Raw genomic sequence first — 14,602 nt, 5'->3', positions numbered from 1 at the left:
CAGCAACAAGAATGAAGGCCTCTTCCATAACCCACTTGGCAGCCTGGACACTCACAAACCTATGACACTGAGTGGGGGAGGGGTGTGCGGAGAAAAGGTAATAATGCTGCTTTCAAGATCTCCAAGATGTTTTAGGAAATTCTTACAAGGGTGGGAGGAAGAGACACAAACAAGAGGGAGGTGAGAAATGGAGTGGGGAGAATGTGGGAGGTGGCAAGAAGAGGGGAAAAAAAAAGGTGGAAGGAGGGAGAAGAGCCGGAGCCCAAGCTGAAGCCTTTTTTCCAAATGTTATCAACTGATTTCTCAAGTCTTTCTGTTAGGGGCAGAAATAGAATATTGGAAACTAATTATAATGATAAGAAATCTTAATCATGCTCTGTTAACCGTGATGGTTCCGTTCTGAGTAGAGAAAGCACATTCTAACCTGGCTGGGAGTTGTACGCCCTGGGACAGGGGAGCTAACATCGGAATGCAGTCCATCCTCCTGTCCTGAGAACTGCCTATCGTTATGGAAAGATTTACAACCTCGTGGCTGAAGCAATCTAGTCCTGGAGGCACCTGTTCTTTACAACCCCAGCCTCTATTGCCTGTAATCTGGTCCCGGGGCACCGTGAGGCGCCTGCCCTTTGTGACCGCTCCCCCCCCACCACAGCCCCCATGACTTGTATGATTATCCCGTGCCCACTTTCCCATGCCTGTAATTCCTACTTTCCCACGTAATCTTTGTCCTTCTACCCAATATAAGCAGCTGGCTTATGGTGGGGGGCAGAGCAGATTTTTGTAGATGACCTGCTGCTCTCCCATCCTGCCGGCAGTATTGGAATAAACGCTCATATATGATTCAACCCTGTCTTTGCTGAATTGGCTCATGTAGTGACAGGCAGCCCGGACCCCTTGGTTGTCTGGTTGCATTTCCAGAGAGAAACACAGACCTGACCGTAAAAATGCTCTAGAGAAGAGCCCTGATGAAAGTGGATGGTTGGTCAGCCGCAGGCAAGGAAGAACATGGCCCAGCAAGCACAGAGCACTCAAAGCATCCCAGGGAGGACTCTGGGAGGGGGGCAGGTTATGGCCTCCTGTCTGTCAGAGCCTGCCCCGCCTTGCAGGCCCGGGCCTCACTGCAGGCCAGCAGCAATCACAGGAAACTCCACCACCTCAAGAAAGCAAGCTTTTGTCTGCACCCTCCAGTGTGCCTTTGAGGAGGAGGAAACCCATTATAAATTTCCAGTGACGATGCTCTCATTCCAGTCCGCGCCTCCCCCCCCCCCCCCAGTTCTTTTCTTCTTTCTAGGGATTAAATTTACTAAGTGGCCCTAATAGAGAACACCAACGTTAAGTTTGAGACCCCTGGCATTATTTCTAGCTCTCGATTTCTATTGCAAATCAGAATCAAGTGTAGAAACTGATAGTATAGTAGGATCATCGTAAGACAGAAGTAGAAGGCATGTCTTTAGTGTTTTTGCCGGCAACAGCTGGGGTTCTGAAGCTTCAGTGTGCACGTCAATCCCCTGGAGGGCTGGCTACATAAGGCCAGTCACCAGCTCCAGCTTTTCTCATTGGGCAGCAGGCCGGGTGGGGCTTAAGAATTTGCCTGGCTAACTATTTCCCAGATGACGCTGCAGGGCTGGGGACCACCTGTCAGAACCAGTGGTGCCTGAACATGAAAACCAACTGGGAGCTGTAGCAGGCCACACGCCAGAATCTGAGGGCGGGACCCAGGAATCAGTATTGTTTTAAAGATCCCAGGGGCTTCCATTGTGCAGCCGCGCTTGGAAACTGGGGCCTCATACACTACAGAGAATTCTGTTTATTCAAAATGTTAAGCTGGCATGGGATTGACTTGGTGTTCTGATCTGGCAACACAACGATCAGGTCAAAGGATACAATTCCAAGTATGAAGGGACACAGACGATCTCCTTTGAGAATTCCACAGGACAATACAGGTGTCCGAGCTGTTCTTCATAGAGTGACAGGGCTTCTGTCAAATTGACACAGTTCCCCTAAATCAAAGAGAGAAAAGCAAACAATGGGATACTGGAGTCCATTGAGGGTCCCACTCATTTGAAGGTCGCTAATAAATGGGACCAATTCTAGCTTTCGGTAAAAGTTCGTCTTTGAAAATGAGATATGGTTTCTGTACTTTCACAAATTGCACTGAGCTCTATTTATAGATCCATTAGTTCATTCTTCTTCTACCTCATTTACCAAGCCATTTCAAATGATTAGAGGATGAGACAATACAAAACAAAGTGAGACCAATTTCTCATTTAGGGACACAGCCTTTGTATTAACACCATGCAATAGCAAAGATTCATACACAAAACCCATTCAATATAAGTTTTCCCAGTAGTCACACTGCGTTTAGAATAATGTATCAAAAATATATTCTGGTGGGTGGCGGCGGATGCGGCCCCTTTCCCAGGGGGGCCGAGGGCCGGCTCCCTCATCCCTCCTCCCCTTTTGTCCAAATTAAAAAAATGTATATATATATGTAATATTCTCCGTGTCCAGAGGGCTTAAACTATGACCCTCATAACAGTTTAAGATATTGGCATAGAACTATATTTACCCCCCATGCTTTCCCTGAAATTTGACTTAAGGCATAAGAGAGCAAAAGTTCATTCACGGTATATACACTAAGGGTATTGCCCAGTTCCACTCCTTATCAAACATTTTCTCTTGACTTCATTGTTCTAAATTTTCTGCCTTTCTTGCCACCTCTGAACAACTTCACAAGCAGATCAGGGTGGTCAACGAATACAGCAGACATCTGCTAGGGGGCTACTGAGAAAGTATTTTATTCTAGACAATCAAGAATGAACAGTGGCCCACCCCTTCAATTTTCTTCTAGCCTATAACCTAGATGTAACATTTGGAGCTGCAGCAGCCACTGTGTGAGAATAAAAAAAAAAAAGGTGAAGAGAATCAGAGATGCTGGCCAAGAGACATGGTAGAGCTGCTAAATGGATACCTCATCTGCATGGTTCTACAGCACTGCTTCTAATCTTTTTATTTTTTAATCACAAGTTGCCAACAGCACTTTCTTTTCAACATCCTGTTCTGCGGCTTCCTTGGCTTTTTCTGCCCAGATGCCAAAGAGCTGGGCATTGGTGCGGGCCACGCAAAGACTGGTGAATGCCTTGAAGTTCTTCTCCTCCACTGTGATGACCCTGACTTTCTCCTTCTTGTAAACATTCCTTATGGGCATGACTGGTCCTGTCTGGGTGGCCAACTTGAGTTCTTCAGCAAAACTGTCTCCCTTCTTGGGGGCCTACCTAGGGTTTACTGGGGAAGAGTATGAGCTTGGAGCGGTACTCCTTCAGGCCGCTGCACGTTGGCCTGCAGGGACGCAGTGGACTTGTTCTGCCTCCTCGGATCCACCAAGATCCCAATGGTCCGGGCCGCCCTTTTTATGGATGCCGGTCACTCTAATTCCTCCAAGCTGAAGCCCCTGCTGGCTCACACTGTGCTGAGGTACCTCACTGTGGGGCATCTCTCCATGGACAGTATGGGTCTGGATACAGGGCATGCTTTGGCTTGCTGGGCCTTGCACTGTTGGATCTCACATGTGGTGGTTCAACCATGTGACAATGCACAGCTGCCAGACCTTGTGGAAGTGGGGCTTCAGGATCATGCCATTGTGGGCCTTCTCTGAAGGAGAACCAGCACTGGAAAGCAGTGGCTCTCAATGTTTAGTGTACACAGGAATCATAGGTGATCTTGCTAAAATATAAATTTTCAATTAGTAGGCTGGGGGTAGGGTCTATCATTCTAGCACACTGTCTCCCCAAGTGCTTTCATAATGGACTTAGAATATAAGATAGGTATTTAATGCCACCTGTTTTCTTTCTTTTTTTTGGCCACCTATTTTCTTTTTTTTAAACATATTTTTATTGACTTTAGAGAGGGAGGGAGAGGAAGAGAGAGATAGAAACATCAATGATGAGAGAGAATCATCAATCAGCTGCCTCCTGCAAGTCCCCTACTAGGGATCAAGACCACACAACCCGGGCATGTGCCCTTGACCGGAATCGAACCATAACTTCCTGGTTCATAGGTCAATGCTCCATCACTGAGCAACACTGGCTGGGCACCACCTACTTTCTTTTAACCACTGAAGTTCATAACATTCAGAGGGCTAATGAATGTATGTGCTGATTCTATTTCTTCAAAAGAATCTCACTGTGAATTTGCCAAAAAAATAGGCATGTACAATATAAGATGAAAATTATTCACAAGTTAAGACAGCCTGTGATGTAAGCATTTTTGAGGATAATCTTTCAAAACCAATCAACCAGCCAGCCATGGGCAAGCCGGTAGACAGAACTATTCTGAGAACTGGCCTTGGTGGTTTTAACTTAGCACATTCGCTCAGCATGACGTCATCCTTCAGTGCCAGCCAGTTTAGTAACCCATCATCTAGGTCCTGCAGTGGGATTTGGCCAAAGTGCCCTTGGCCAGCATATAATTTGGTTTCAACATCAAGTTCAGCATGAGAGCATATAAACACCACATGTGTAATTTAAGACTCACAAATAGAAAACACTGCCTGGTTGTTTTTAGAGCACATCACCCCTGGGGAAGCTGTAGAATAGAAATGCCACCGACGTACACAGTTCAATGGTTTCCCTTGCCATCCTAAAATTGACACCACACTCTCTTCACAGAGGGATAACGGGAGAACCTCCTCACAGAGACTGTGGTAAGGAAATAGGATACTTTCAATTTGTTCTTCCCCAACACTGTCAAAAAGCAGCTTAAAAAAGAAAATAAACTCACCACAAATAGAGACCTACCCAAAAAAGTAACATGATGCATTCCACTTTCCTGTTTATTTAAATAGAACTACTTTTTTTTAAATTTTCTTAAGAAAGACACATGGGAAATGCAGAACAAAAATCTAATAGCAAAGAATTAAGCACTTATTAAGGATGAGAGAAAGGGAATAATGGGGCCGGGGGGGGGGGTGCACTCCAAGGGAGTAAATCCCAATTCAGTAGCTTCAGTTCTAGAAAGTTCTCCTTGACCCATGTTAGATGTGGGTAAGTGAATCTTAGTTTTTTACTTTAGATTTCTGTATTGCTTGTGTCTTTTAAACTTAACAGTTAGCATGTATTACTTCTGTAATGTAAAAAGCAGGTGCAAAAGTATACATCCTTAAGGACACCATTTTTATTGAGTTCAAAAGCAAGGAAAACTACACAATATAATGAGTTAGTATATCACAAATATGTGAAACATCTATAAAGAACAGCACAGGAATAAAAAACCCAATAACACTAAAGGTAGTTTACTTCTAGAAGGTGGGCAAGGATTAGGGAGGGATGGAGATGTGTCAGTGGTACTGGCAATGTCCAATTCTCAAGTTAGGAGAGTCAGAGTTTGCTTATACTTTGCATTATAATTTGCATGAATGTCACACACATTATTAAAAAACCTAGACTTAATGAGGAGTGGGGAGTAAAAGGAGGGAGGCCAAGTCTCAGGATCTGCACCCTAGTCCTGTGAAAGCAATTCTCTCCCAGATTCAGATTCAGATCCCCCATCCAGCAGAGCCAAAGTCCAGGCACTCCATGATGCTTTCCCCAGCTTTGTGGCACAATGACAAGGTCACAGTGACACCAATGACATTATGAACTCGGGACTGTGATGCAAGCAATTTTAAGCAGGAACATTTAGCTTTTGTCAGTCACCAAGCAACAGGTCAAACAACACTTTCATCCCATCTAACCCTTACTCCAGTTCTTTTCTTGTTTCATCTTTATTGTTGAAAGTATTACATATGTCTCCTTTTTTCCCCATTGACCTCTTCTAATACGCCTCCACCCTCTGCCCCAGGCCTTCACCACCCTATTCTATTGTCTTACTCCAGTTCGAAGCAACACACTTGAGGAAGGGAGGTGGGTGTAACACATGCGGCCCACAAGGAATATTTTTGCAGCCCAGTCAATATAACGGTATGTTAAAAAACATTTTAATAAAAATTTCGTAACCCTTGCGGGGGGAGGTAAGAGATCAACTGAAGGACTTGTATGCATGCATAAAGCATAACCAATGGACACAAGACCCTGGGGTGGTGGGGTGAGGGCATGTGCCAGGGGGTAGGGGAGGCCAGGGGAAGGTCAATGGGGGGGAAAAAAAAGGAGACATATGTACTACTATCTGTAATAATTTAAACAATAAAATAAAATTTAAAAAATATTTGTAACTTAATTTTTACAATATCCTGTTATACATAATTATTAATAACGAACTACAATGTTTGCTAATGACTGGTGACTAGAATCGTGTTGCATTCACTTCCCTTACGCATCTTATGCATAGGCGCACCATTTCTCTCCACTAATACTAGCAGCGAATAGTTTAGCAGCCGATGGCCACATCATTAGTCCTGGACTGACTTTTTTGGTGTGCGCAACAAGAAATATTTCACTTTCGGAGAACAAGAAAAATAGGTTTATTTGCATCACACTTATTAAATTTGTGCAGTTATTCAGTGTCTGGTAAGTTAATGTTCAAGAAAAAATATTAATTTTTATTAAAATGTTCTATTATTTTATGTTAACGATGACTCATTTATTTCAGCCCTTTGTCTTCAGCATGTCTCTATTGAAATAAATCTACATTTCTATGAAAATTGAAGCTTTTGGTTTTTTGTGGCCCACGTAAACTTAAATTTGTTTATTTGGCCCGTGTTAGTGTTAGCCTATGAGTTTGACATGCTTTGGTGTAAACCAAGGGTGTCTTCTGAGCTTATCACCTGGCAGTAAAAAAAAATATTGCACTGTGGCAACTATATCAGTACATCCAGAATCAAACCACCCTGCACTCTTGACTTGACCACTGCTTCTTCAAGGGCCTACAACCTCCTTAGTCCATGTGTGCCATCACACATTCAACCATTTATCATTCCTGGGTATGATCAAATGAGATAGCCTGGCATCTCCAACTGTAATGAATGCAGGGACAGGAAACATGTCCTAATACAGCTTTTGAATTTCTTGGAAACTGGCACAGCCCTGGGCATATAATGCGATTTTTCATCAAAGTCAGTTGGCAAAGGCAAGTTATCAAGGCCTGGATCATTAATATTTAATGAATGGGCCGTGGTGACCTGTTAAGGTTGTGTTTTTATTAATCCTCCGTATTGAGATAGCAATTCTCCGAGAAGGCAGTCCACCGGACAAATATTCTCAATGAAAGAAAACAGTTCCACTTTCCTCCTAGCTCCACTTGTGAAAGTTCCCCAACTCACTGAATGTGGGTTGCTTTTATAAGAATAAGCTGACTTTAAGCAGGTTTCATTGTAGATTTCCTATAAAGGGGGAAATCACAATCTTTGTCTCCATCTCGTGGCAGCAGCTCATACTACAGCCAGAGCCCAAGGTTGATAAATCCGGTAACAAACAGAATACAAAAGCAGATTAATTCCCAATAGATGCCAGGTCGGCTATTTACAAACTTACTGCTTCAAAGATCATAATCTAATTATGTTGTTCTATCCTTACCAGACATAAATTGCATGAACATGCATTCAAATTTCAAAATAGAAAATGCTTATTAAGAGTTTGGGGGGCGGGGGAACAGTTAAGAAGCCTACCTGTGTAAAATATTTCCCATCCTGTTTCAGTACTTTCATGGAGAGATCAAGAATCAGTCTGAGAAACTCCCATGTGGAATCTGGATGTTGAAAAATGTAGGTTTATTAAATATGGGTTTGCATGCATCAGAAACAAAATGCATCAATACTCAACAATACCAAAGAAAGAAAGAGCCTTGAGCTTAAGACCCAATATCGGAGAGCTTATTAATCAATGAAAATGTATTCTCACTTATCTATACTAATAAAATGGTAATATGCTAATTAGAGCAGACGTCCATCCGGACAAAGCCACAGCGGCCGCAAGGGCCTAGGGCAGCCGTGGGCAAACTACGGCCCGCGGGCCGGATCCGGCCTGTTTGAAATGAATAAAACTAAAAAAAAAAAGACCGTACCCTTTTATGTAATGATGTTTACTTTGAATTTATATTAGTTCACACAAACACTCCATCCATGCTTTTGTTCCCGCCCTCCAGTCCAGTTTAGAACCCATTGTGGCCCTCAAAGTTTGCCCACCCCTGGCCTAGGGCCACCACGGGAGCGGAGGCGGGGCTGCCGCCACAGGAGTGGGAACAAAGGCGAAGGTGAAGGCAAGGCCACTATGCAGGAGCCCCGCCGCTGCGGGAGCAGGAGCGGAGGTGCTGCCTCCTCTCCCGGTCCTAGTGCCATGACTCCGCAGAGGTTGGAGGGGGTGTGACCTGCTGTGCCTCAACCTTCCACAGCCCCTCCCCCAGCCGGCCTGGCCCAAGATCGCCCCCACCCACCAGTGGGCAGGGGGCAGGGCCAGCACTAAGAAGCGAGGGCCTACTGGCTGGCAGTGGCAGCAGCAGTGGGGTAATAGGGTGGTGCCTTCCCATGATCGGCCTAGTCGCCTCCCGCAGAGGGAGGCCAGGCTGCAGCTTAGGCCCGCTCCCCGTCAGTAGGACATCCCCTGATGGCTCCCAGACTGTGAGAGGAGGCAAGCGGGACTGAAGGACCCCCCCAGTGCACTGGGCTTCTAGTGAATATGTAAATTGGGTATCTTGTACACATGTGCACATACCCAAGCGGGTCAAAAGCAAATGTGCTTTACTTAGCACTGTTCTCACAACACCAATAAAGATTCGACACAAAAAGCAGTGGTTGAAATCTGCAAGACGACAGCTTTAAGTAAGGGGGATAAGCAGCAACATCCCAAGAGAGAAACTGCAAAGGTCATCGGATAGGAATCCAGCCTGCAAACTCAGCAGGAAGACAAGGTTATAGAAAAATCATTAACACTCAAACCCCAACCCAGCAGTGATTTCAAGCCTGGGGTTTGAGAAGGGAACTGTCTCTGGCGTTGTTTAGGCAGGTCACCAGTTTGTCCCATTACAGGTTAAAAATCACCAAATTATCAAACAAGCTAATGTATTAGTGATGTAATTATGAGTCATTTTATTTCATGTTTGTTTCAAATGACAGTTAATTTGCTCATTTAGGAACAGGACAGGATTTGACCAAAGCCAAATACAGCCATCTTTCCACCATGGGCCTCAGTTTAACTACCTTTAAAAAAAACGAAGACACTTAACTAGATAATCTCCAACATCCTATCATTCTCACATGGTGCCAAGAAAAACATTTCCATGAACATTTCCGTTCTTGTGGTTAAAAACAAAACAAAATCTACCTTCTTCCGGAGATGTGGAGATTGGAACAGCTGTCAAATCATTAATCACATAATCAAACTCTCTCCCTTCTTTGGCGTACCTCTTCAGTACCGGAATACAGTCCTCTACTAGAACCTTCCAGAAAGAACAGAAATAATGCGGGTGAGCCAACACATGTGGAAGTAGTTAAACACTTGTAGAGGAAGAGGAAAATGCAAGCTGGAGCTGACATCCCACAGCACCTGCCACACGAATAAAAATGACTTCCACCCATGCCTATAAGAACTAAAATTCAGTGCTTACTACATGCTTCATGTGCCATCTCATTTTATCTAAACAACTCTACAAGTGCTATCATTATCCCTGTTTTACAAATGGAGAAAACAAACTTACGAGGATACAAAGTTTACCCAAAGGCACAGTAACAGAGCCAAGAAGTACACCTAGAGTTATCTGAACCCTAATCTATATCACCTCTCCTACTATCTGTATTTTCTTCTACTTTTAGTTTTTCTTCTACACGAGTACTGAATAACTTCATTGTCTATTGATGTATTTTTGCACTTTACTCCAAACTCTTAACCTAAGGTTTTTCAATTTCCTCTAACACTTATGAGTACTGCCGGTAATAAAGCCACATAATACATACCAGCTCCCAAAACAGAGTTATTAAGGAGGTCAGTATAGCAGCTAAGAGCTGGAATTCTCATCGAGACACTATAGTAAATTCAGGAACTAAGTTTGGGGGTTGCCTTATCTTTGAAGTGCTGGGGACCCATCTGGCTCTAGGCAACTCCTAAACTAGCAAGAGTTATTCCCCTTGTCTTTCATTTTTCTAGTTGCGAAATACGTATTTGTGTAAAAAAAATTCACATATAACAAATAAATCAGAAATCAAGGTTCACCTGGCTGGTGTCGCTCAGTGGTTGAGCATCAACCTATGAACCAGGAGGTCCTGGTTCGATTCCTGGTCAGGTCTCCATCCCCAATAGGGGGAGTGCAGGAGGCAGCCGAAAAATGATTCTTTCTCATCATTGATGTTTCTTTCTTTCTTTCTCTCTCTCTCTCTCCCCGCCCCCCCCCCCGGCTTCCTCTCTGAAATCAATAAAAATATATTTTTGTAAAAAAGAAATCAACCTTGCCACAATTCCCTAAAATAATCTATTCCAGATTTTTCATATGAATGCTCTTACACATATACTCAAAGTCACATCTTTTTTTTTTCTTAATTAAGGTATTACATGTGTCCTTATCCCCCCTTTGCCCCCCCACCCCACCCCGCTCATGCCCTCACACCCTGGTGTCTGTGTCCATTGGTTATGCTTATATACATTCACACAAGTCTTTTGGTTGATCTCTCCCCCTTACCCCCACCCTCCCCTGCCTTCCCTCTGAGGTTTGACGGTCTGATCGATGCTTTTCTGTCTCTGGATCTATTTTTGTTCATCAGTTTATGTTGTTCATTATATTCCACAAATGAGTGAGATCATGTGATATTTATCTTTATACAACTGACTTATTTCACTTAGCATAATGCTCTCCAGGTCCATCCATGCTGTTACAAACGGTAGGAGTTCCTTCCTTTTTACAGCTGTGTAGTATTCCATTGTGTAGATGTACCACAGTTTTTTAATCCACTCATCTGCTGATGGGCACTTAGGCTGTTTCCAAATCTTAGCTATTGTAAATTGTGCTGCTATGAACATAGGGGTGCATATGTCCTTTCTAATTGGTGTTGCTAGTTTCTTGGGATATAGTCCTAGAAGTGGGATTACTGGGTCAAATGGGAGTTCCATTTTTAGTTTTTTTTAGGAAACTCCATACTGTTCTCCACAGTGGAAAGTCACATCTTTTAAGGTAACTAAATCTTATGGTCCTAATCTATCTATATAAAACCCTAATATGCAAATCGACTGAACAGTGTAACGACCGGTTGCTATGACGTGCACTGACCACCAGGAGGCAGACACTCAAAGCAGGAGCTGCCCCCAGCCCGCAGGCCCCCACCGGCAGCGGCAGGGAGCGGGGTTGGCGAGCGGGTAATGCCAGGCCAGCCTAGGTGGGTGCGAGTGGGGGCCCCGATCACCCTGCCAGTCGCCCCACAGATGGGCCCTGATCGCCAGCCAGACCTAAGGACCCTACCTGTGCATGGATTTCATGCACTGGGCCTCCAGTGTTTTATAATGTGCTTCACTTAATACATCATTTAACTGTAACCATGCAAAAACAGGAAAGACACTAACACTAACACCCCAGCTGCCTTAATCTATTTATCAATCCCATTTAAGTGCTTAAAAAATCTCAAGATTTTTTCTCTGTGCTCATAAAGATTCTTATAAAGTCTCACCTGCAAATAAAAACAAGTGCTTGTTCTTTTGTAAAACTAGGATCACACACATTGTTCTAAACTTGGAAATATTTACCTAACATCATTCCAGGTAATGATGTTTGTAAAAACTGTATCATTCCATTAAAATGTTCTACACTCATCATCTTCGAGCCTTGGCCTCTACAAATACAGCCATAATAAACCTCCATAATAAAGTATAGATGCTGCCAAAACCAGTTTGGCTCAGTGGATAGAGCGTCGGCCTGCGGACTGAAAGGTCCCAGGTTCGATTCCGGTCAAGGGCATGTACCTGGGTTGCGGGCACATCCCCAGTAGGAGATGTGCAGGAGGCAGCTGATCGATGTTTCTCTCTCATCGATGTTTCTAACTCTCTATCTCTCTCCCTTCCTCTCTGTAAAAAATCAATAAAATATATTTTAAAAAAAAATAAAATAAAGTATAGATGCTTTTCTGTTTGTGGGCTGGATGCTCAAACATGGGATTGCTGAGACAAAGGCATGTGCATTTTAGTTTTTAAGGCAATTCACACTCCAATCATCAATGCATGTGAACAACTGTTTCCTTTCATCCTTCCCAGCATTGGCTGTTGTCCCCCTTCTTCTACTTGTATCAAATCCCTTGCTAATATTTTCACATGAACTTCTTGTGCCACCAATAAGGGTGAACATCTTGACTTAAACGTTTTCAGGTTATTGACTTCTGCCTTCTGAGAAGTACCAATTCATATAGTTAAACCATTTTTATATAGATAATTTTAAAATTTAAAAAGTTGTAGGGTCTCTTCATATATTAAACGGATTAAGTCCCTGTCCTGTTTGTTAGCAGTATTATTTTCAGTCTGCCTTTTGGTTTTGTTTACAGTATTATGTTGTCATTACAATTTCTGAGGTTCTTGTCCTTTTTAAAAATGTTTTCCAACTCCTAAACTTTCCTATAAGTATTAGTTTTATTTTCGTTTTTTAATATATTTTTATTGATTTCAGAGAGGAGAAAGGGAGAGGGAGAGATAGAAACATCAATGATGAGAGAGAACCATTGATCGGCTGCCTCCTGCACGCCCCCTACTGGGGAATGAGCCTGCAACCTGGGCATGTGCCCTTGACTGGAATCTAACCAGGGACCCTTCAGTCTGCAGGCCGACTCTCTACCCACTTAGCCAAACCAACTAGGGCCATGTATTAGTTTTTATATAGAGAGCTTAAACCATCTAAAATTGATTTTTCTATGGTTCCTAAGGTTAATTAGCTTTGTTCTCATGCATATACTAGTATACAGTCCATGATGCCAGTATCACTTATTAAATCAACTCAATCTCCTTTACCAAAGCAAAATGATTAGTAGAATGAAGGAACGGAGTGAAGAAACAGAATGGAGTGAAGAAATAAAATGGAATCACTATGGTCAAGCTGCTAAATTATCAAAATAAAGTAAGCTGAGGCACAAATGACTGTATTCTTGCCTTAACTATCCTAGGAACTAAAACTTCTGAACTTCCCAGTCCTTCGTCAATGCCTGCATACACATCTGCTGGTTGTGCATCAATACCTGCACATACATCAAACCCTCAGATGACCATATGAATGACCTCCAGAAGACATTATTCCATTGTCCAGATCACGGGACATGTGAAGCTTACCATCCTGAACCGATTCATGGGCTAAGAACGCAGGATGAACTCTACTTAAGAATGTACTTTTTTTACTATAAAAACTGTCAGCTTTTCTTTCTGCTTTGGAAAATTTTTGGCATTGCCTACTTGAATTTCCCATTTGTAAACCCTAATACCCTTGAATAAATCTCATTTATTGCTAGCCAAAGCCTCCTGACTCTTTTGAGCTGAGTCAACACACCTTACACCACATATTAACTGTGTGTTTCAAGCCTCTGTGACACTCCTCTTATCTATCTGTCTCTTCCTGTGTCTACATCATACTTCCTATTGGATTACAAGAGGGCAAATCTCCCTTTACTACAGTTATTTTAAATGTTTTTCTTGGCTATTCTTAGAAACTTATTGTTACAAATGAACTTCAAAATCACTTGGTCTAATTCTAAAAACTCCCTTGGGATTCTGTTTAGAATTATTTATCATTAGGATGAAAGACATTGTTCTGATATTTTCATCCAAGAAATGTAATGTCTCTCCACAGACTGAAACTTCAGTTGCTTTCTTTCAATAGGATCTTAACCTAATTCTTATCAGTTTCACAATACTCCGGATTTGTGTTAAACTTATTCCTAGGTATTTAACAATTGGTTACTACTCTAAATAGGATTTCCAATCTACCCTCCACCCCAATTTCCATTCAAACTATTTTGCGTCAGCATAGCAGAAGCTTTTAAGTCTGCCTTTCTGCAATCACTTTACCAAATTTTCATGAATTCAACTAGATTTCTAGATGAGTTTCCTGGATCTTCTAACCAATTGGCAAATAATTTCTTTCTATATTTATATTCTTTACATTTTCCTGCCTTACTGAAGTACGTAAAGTCTCAAAAAGAATGCTGAATAAAGGGAATAAGCATCCTCATCCTAGTTTTAGAGGAAATGCCTTATGTATTTTTCCCTTGTGGACGAGAAAGGGGCCACATACTAAACCGGACAGGCTCAGGAGAGGCCTGTGTGGCCGCCTTACGAACTCAGAGACCTAAAGGAACCACATATAGGATGGTGTGAAGTTAAAACTTCCTAATTAAAAGCGGTCATGGTGGGTAGTCATGTCCTAGGCCTGTATCTCCCTTGACAAAAGTCAATCTTTACCTTAACTGTGCCTGTCGTTCTTTTGCATCTACCATAACATACCTTTGGAATGTCAGGGTAATTTCTTTTTTTTTCCAGACACCTTCACTGCACCAGAGCAGAGGCCACAAAACCCCTCATTGTTATTGTTTTCATGTTGTTAACTGTTAACTATCCTATACCCACCAATGTAAAAGAAGTATGTTTTATTTTTTATCCAATCTCAGATATTCCGCCCCAGTTTTGCTTTTTCCCGCCTCCCTAATCTATCACCAATGGAT

General features: G+C 42.7%; 1 protein-coding gene and 1 pseudogene across 1 annotated transcript in view; both read right to left on the bottom strand.

The window, feature by feature from the left end:
• The window catches only part of SMS (spermine synthase), a 31,953-nt gene that overhangs the window by 1,501 nt on the left and 15,850 nt on the right, over positions 1-14,602 (bottom strand). The window contains exons 7-9 of the mRNA XM_023751352.1: positions 9,252-9,366; positions 7,601-7,680; positions 1,885-2,000 (exon numbers count right to left, since the gene is read on the bottom strand). Coding sequence (XP_023607120.1) covers positions 1,885-2,000; positions 7,601-7,680; positions 9,252-9,366 — 311 coding nt within the window. The remainder of the gene's footprint in view (positions 1-1,884; positions 2,001-7,600; positions 7,681-9,251; positions 9,367-14,602) is intronic.
• On the bottom strand, positions 2,927-6,313 carry LOC111825285 (annotated as a pseudogene).

The sequence above is a fragment of the Myotis lucifugus genome, unplaced genomic scaffold, assembly GCF_000147115.1.
Source record: "Myotis lucifugus unplaced genomic scaffold, Myoluc2.0 scaffold_20, whole genome shotgun sequence".
Classification (NCBI taxonomy): Eukaryota; Metazoa; Chordata; class Mammalia; order Chiroptera; family Vespertilionidae; genus Myotis; species Myotis lucifugus.
This window is presented reverse-complemented; position numbering and strand designations above follow the sequence as displayed.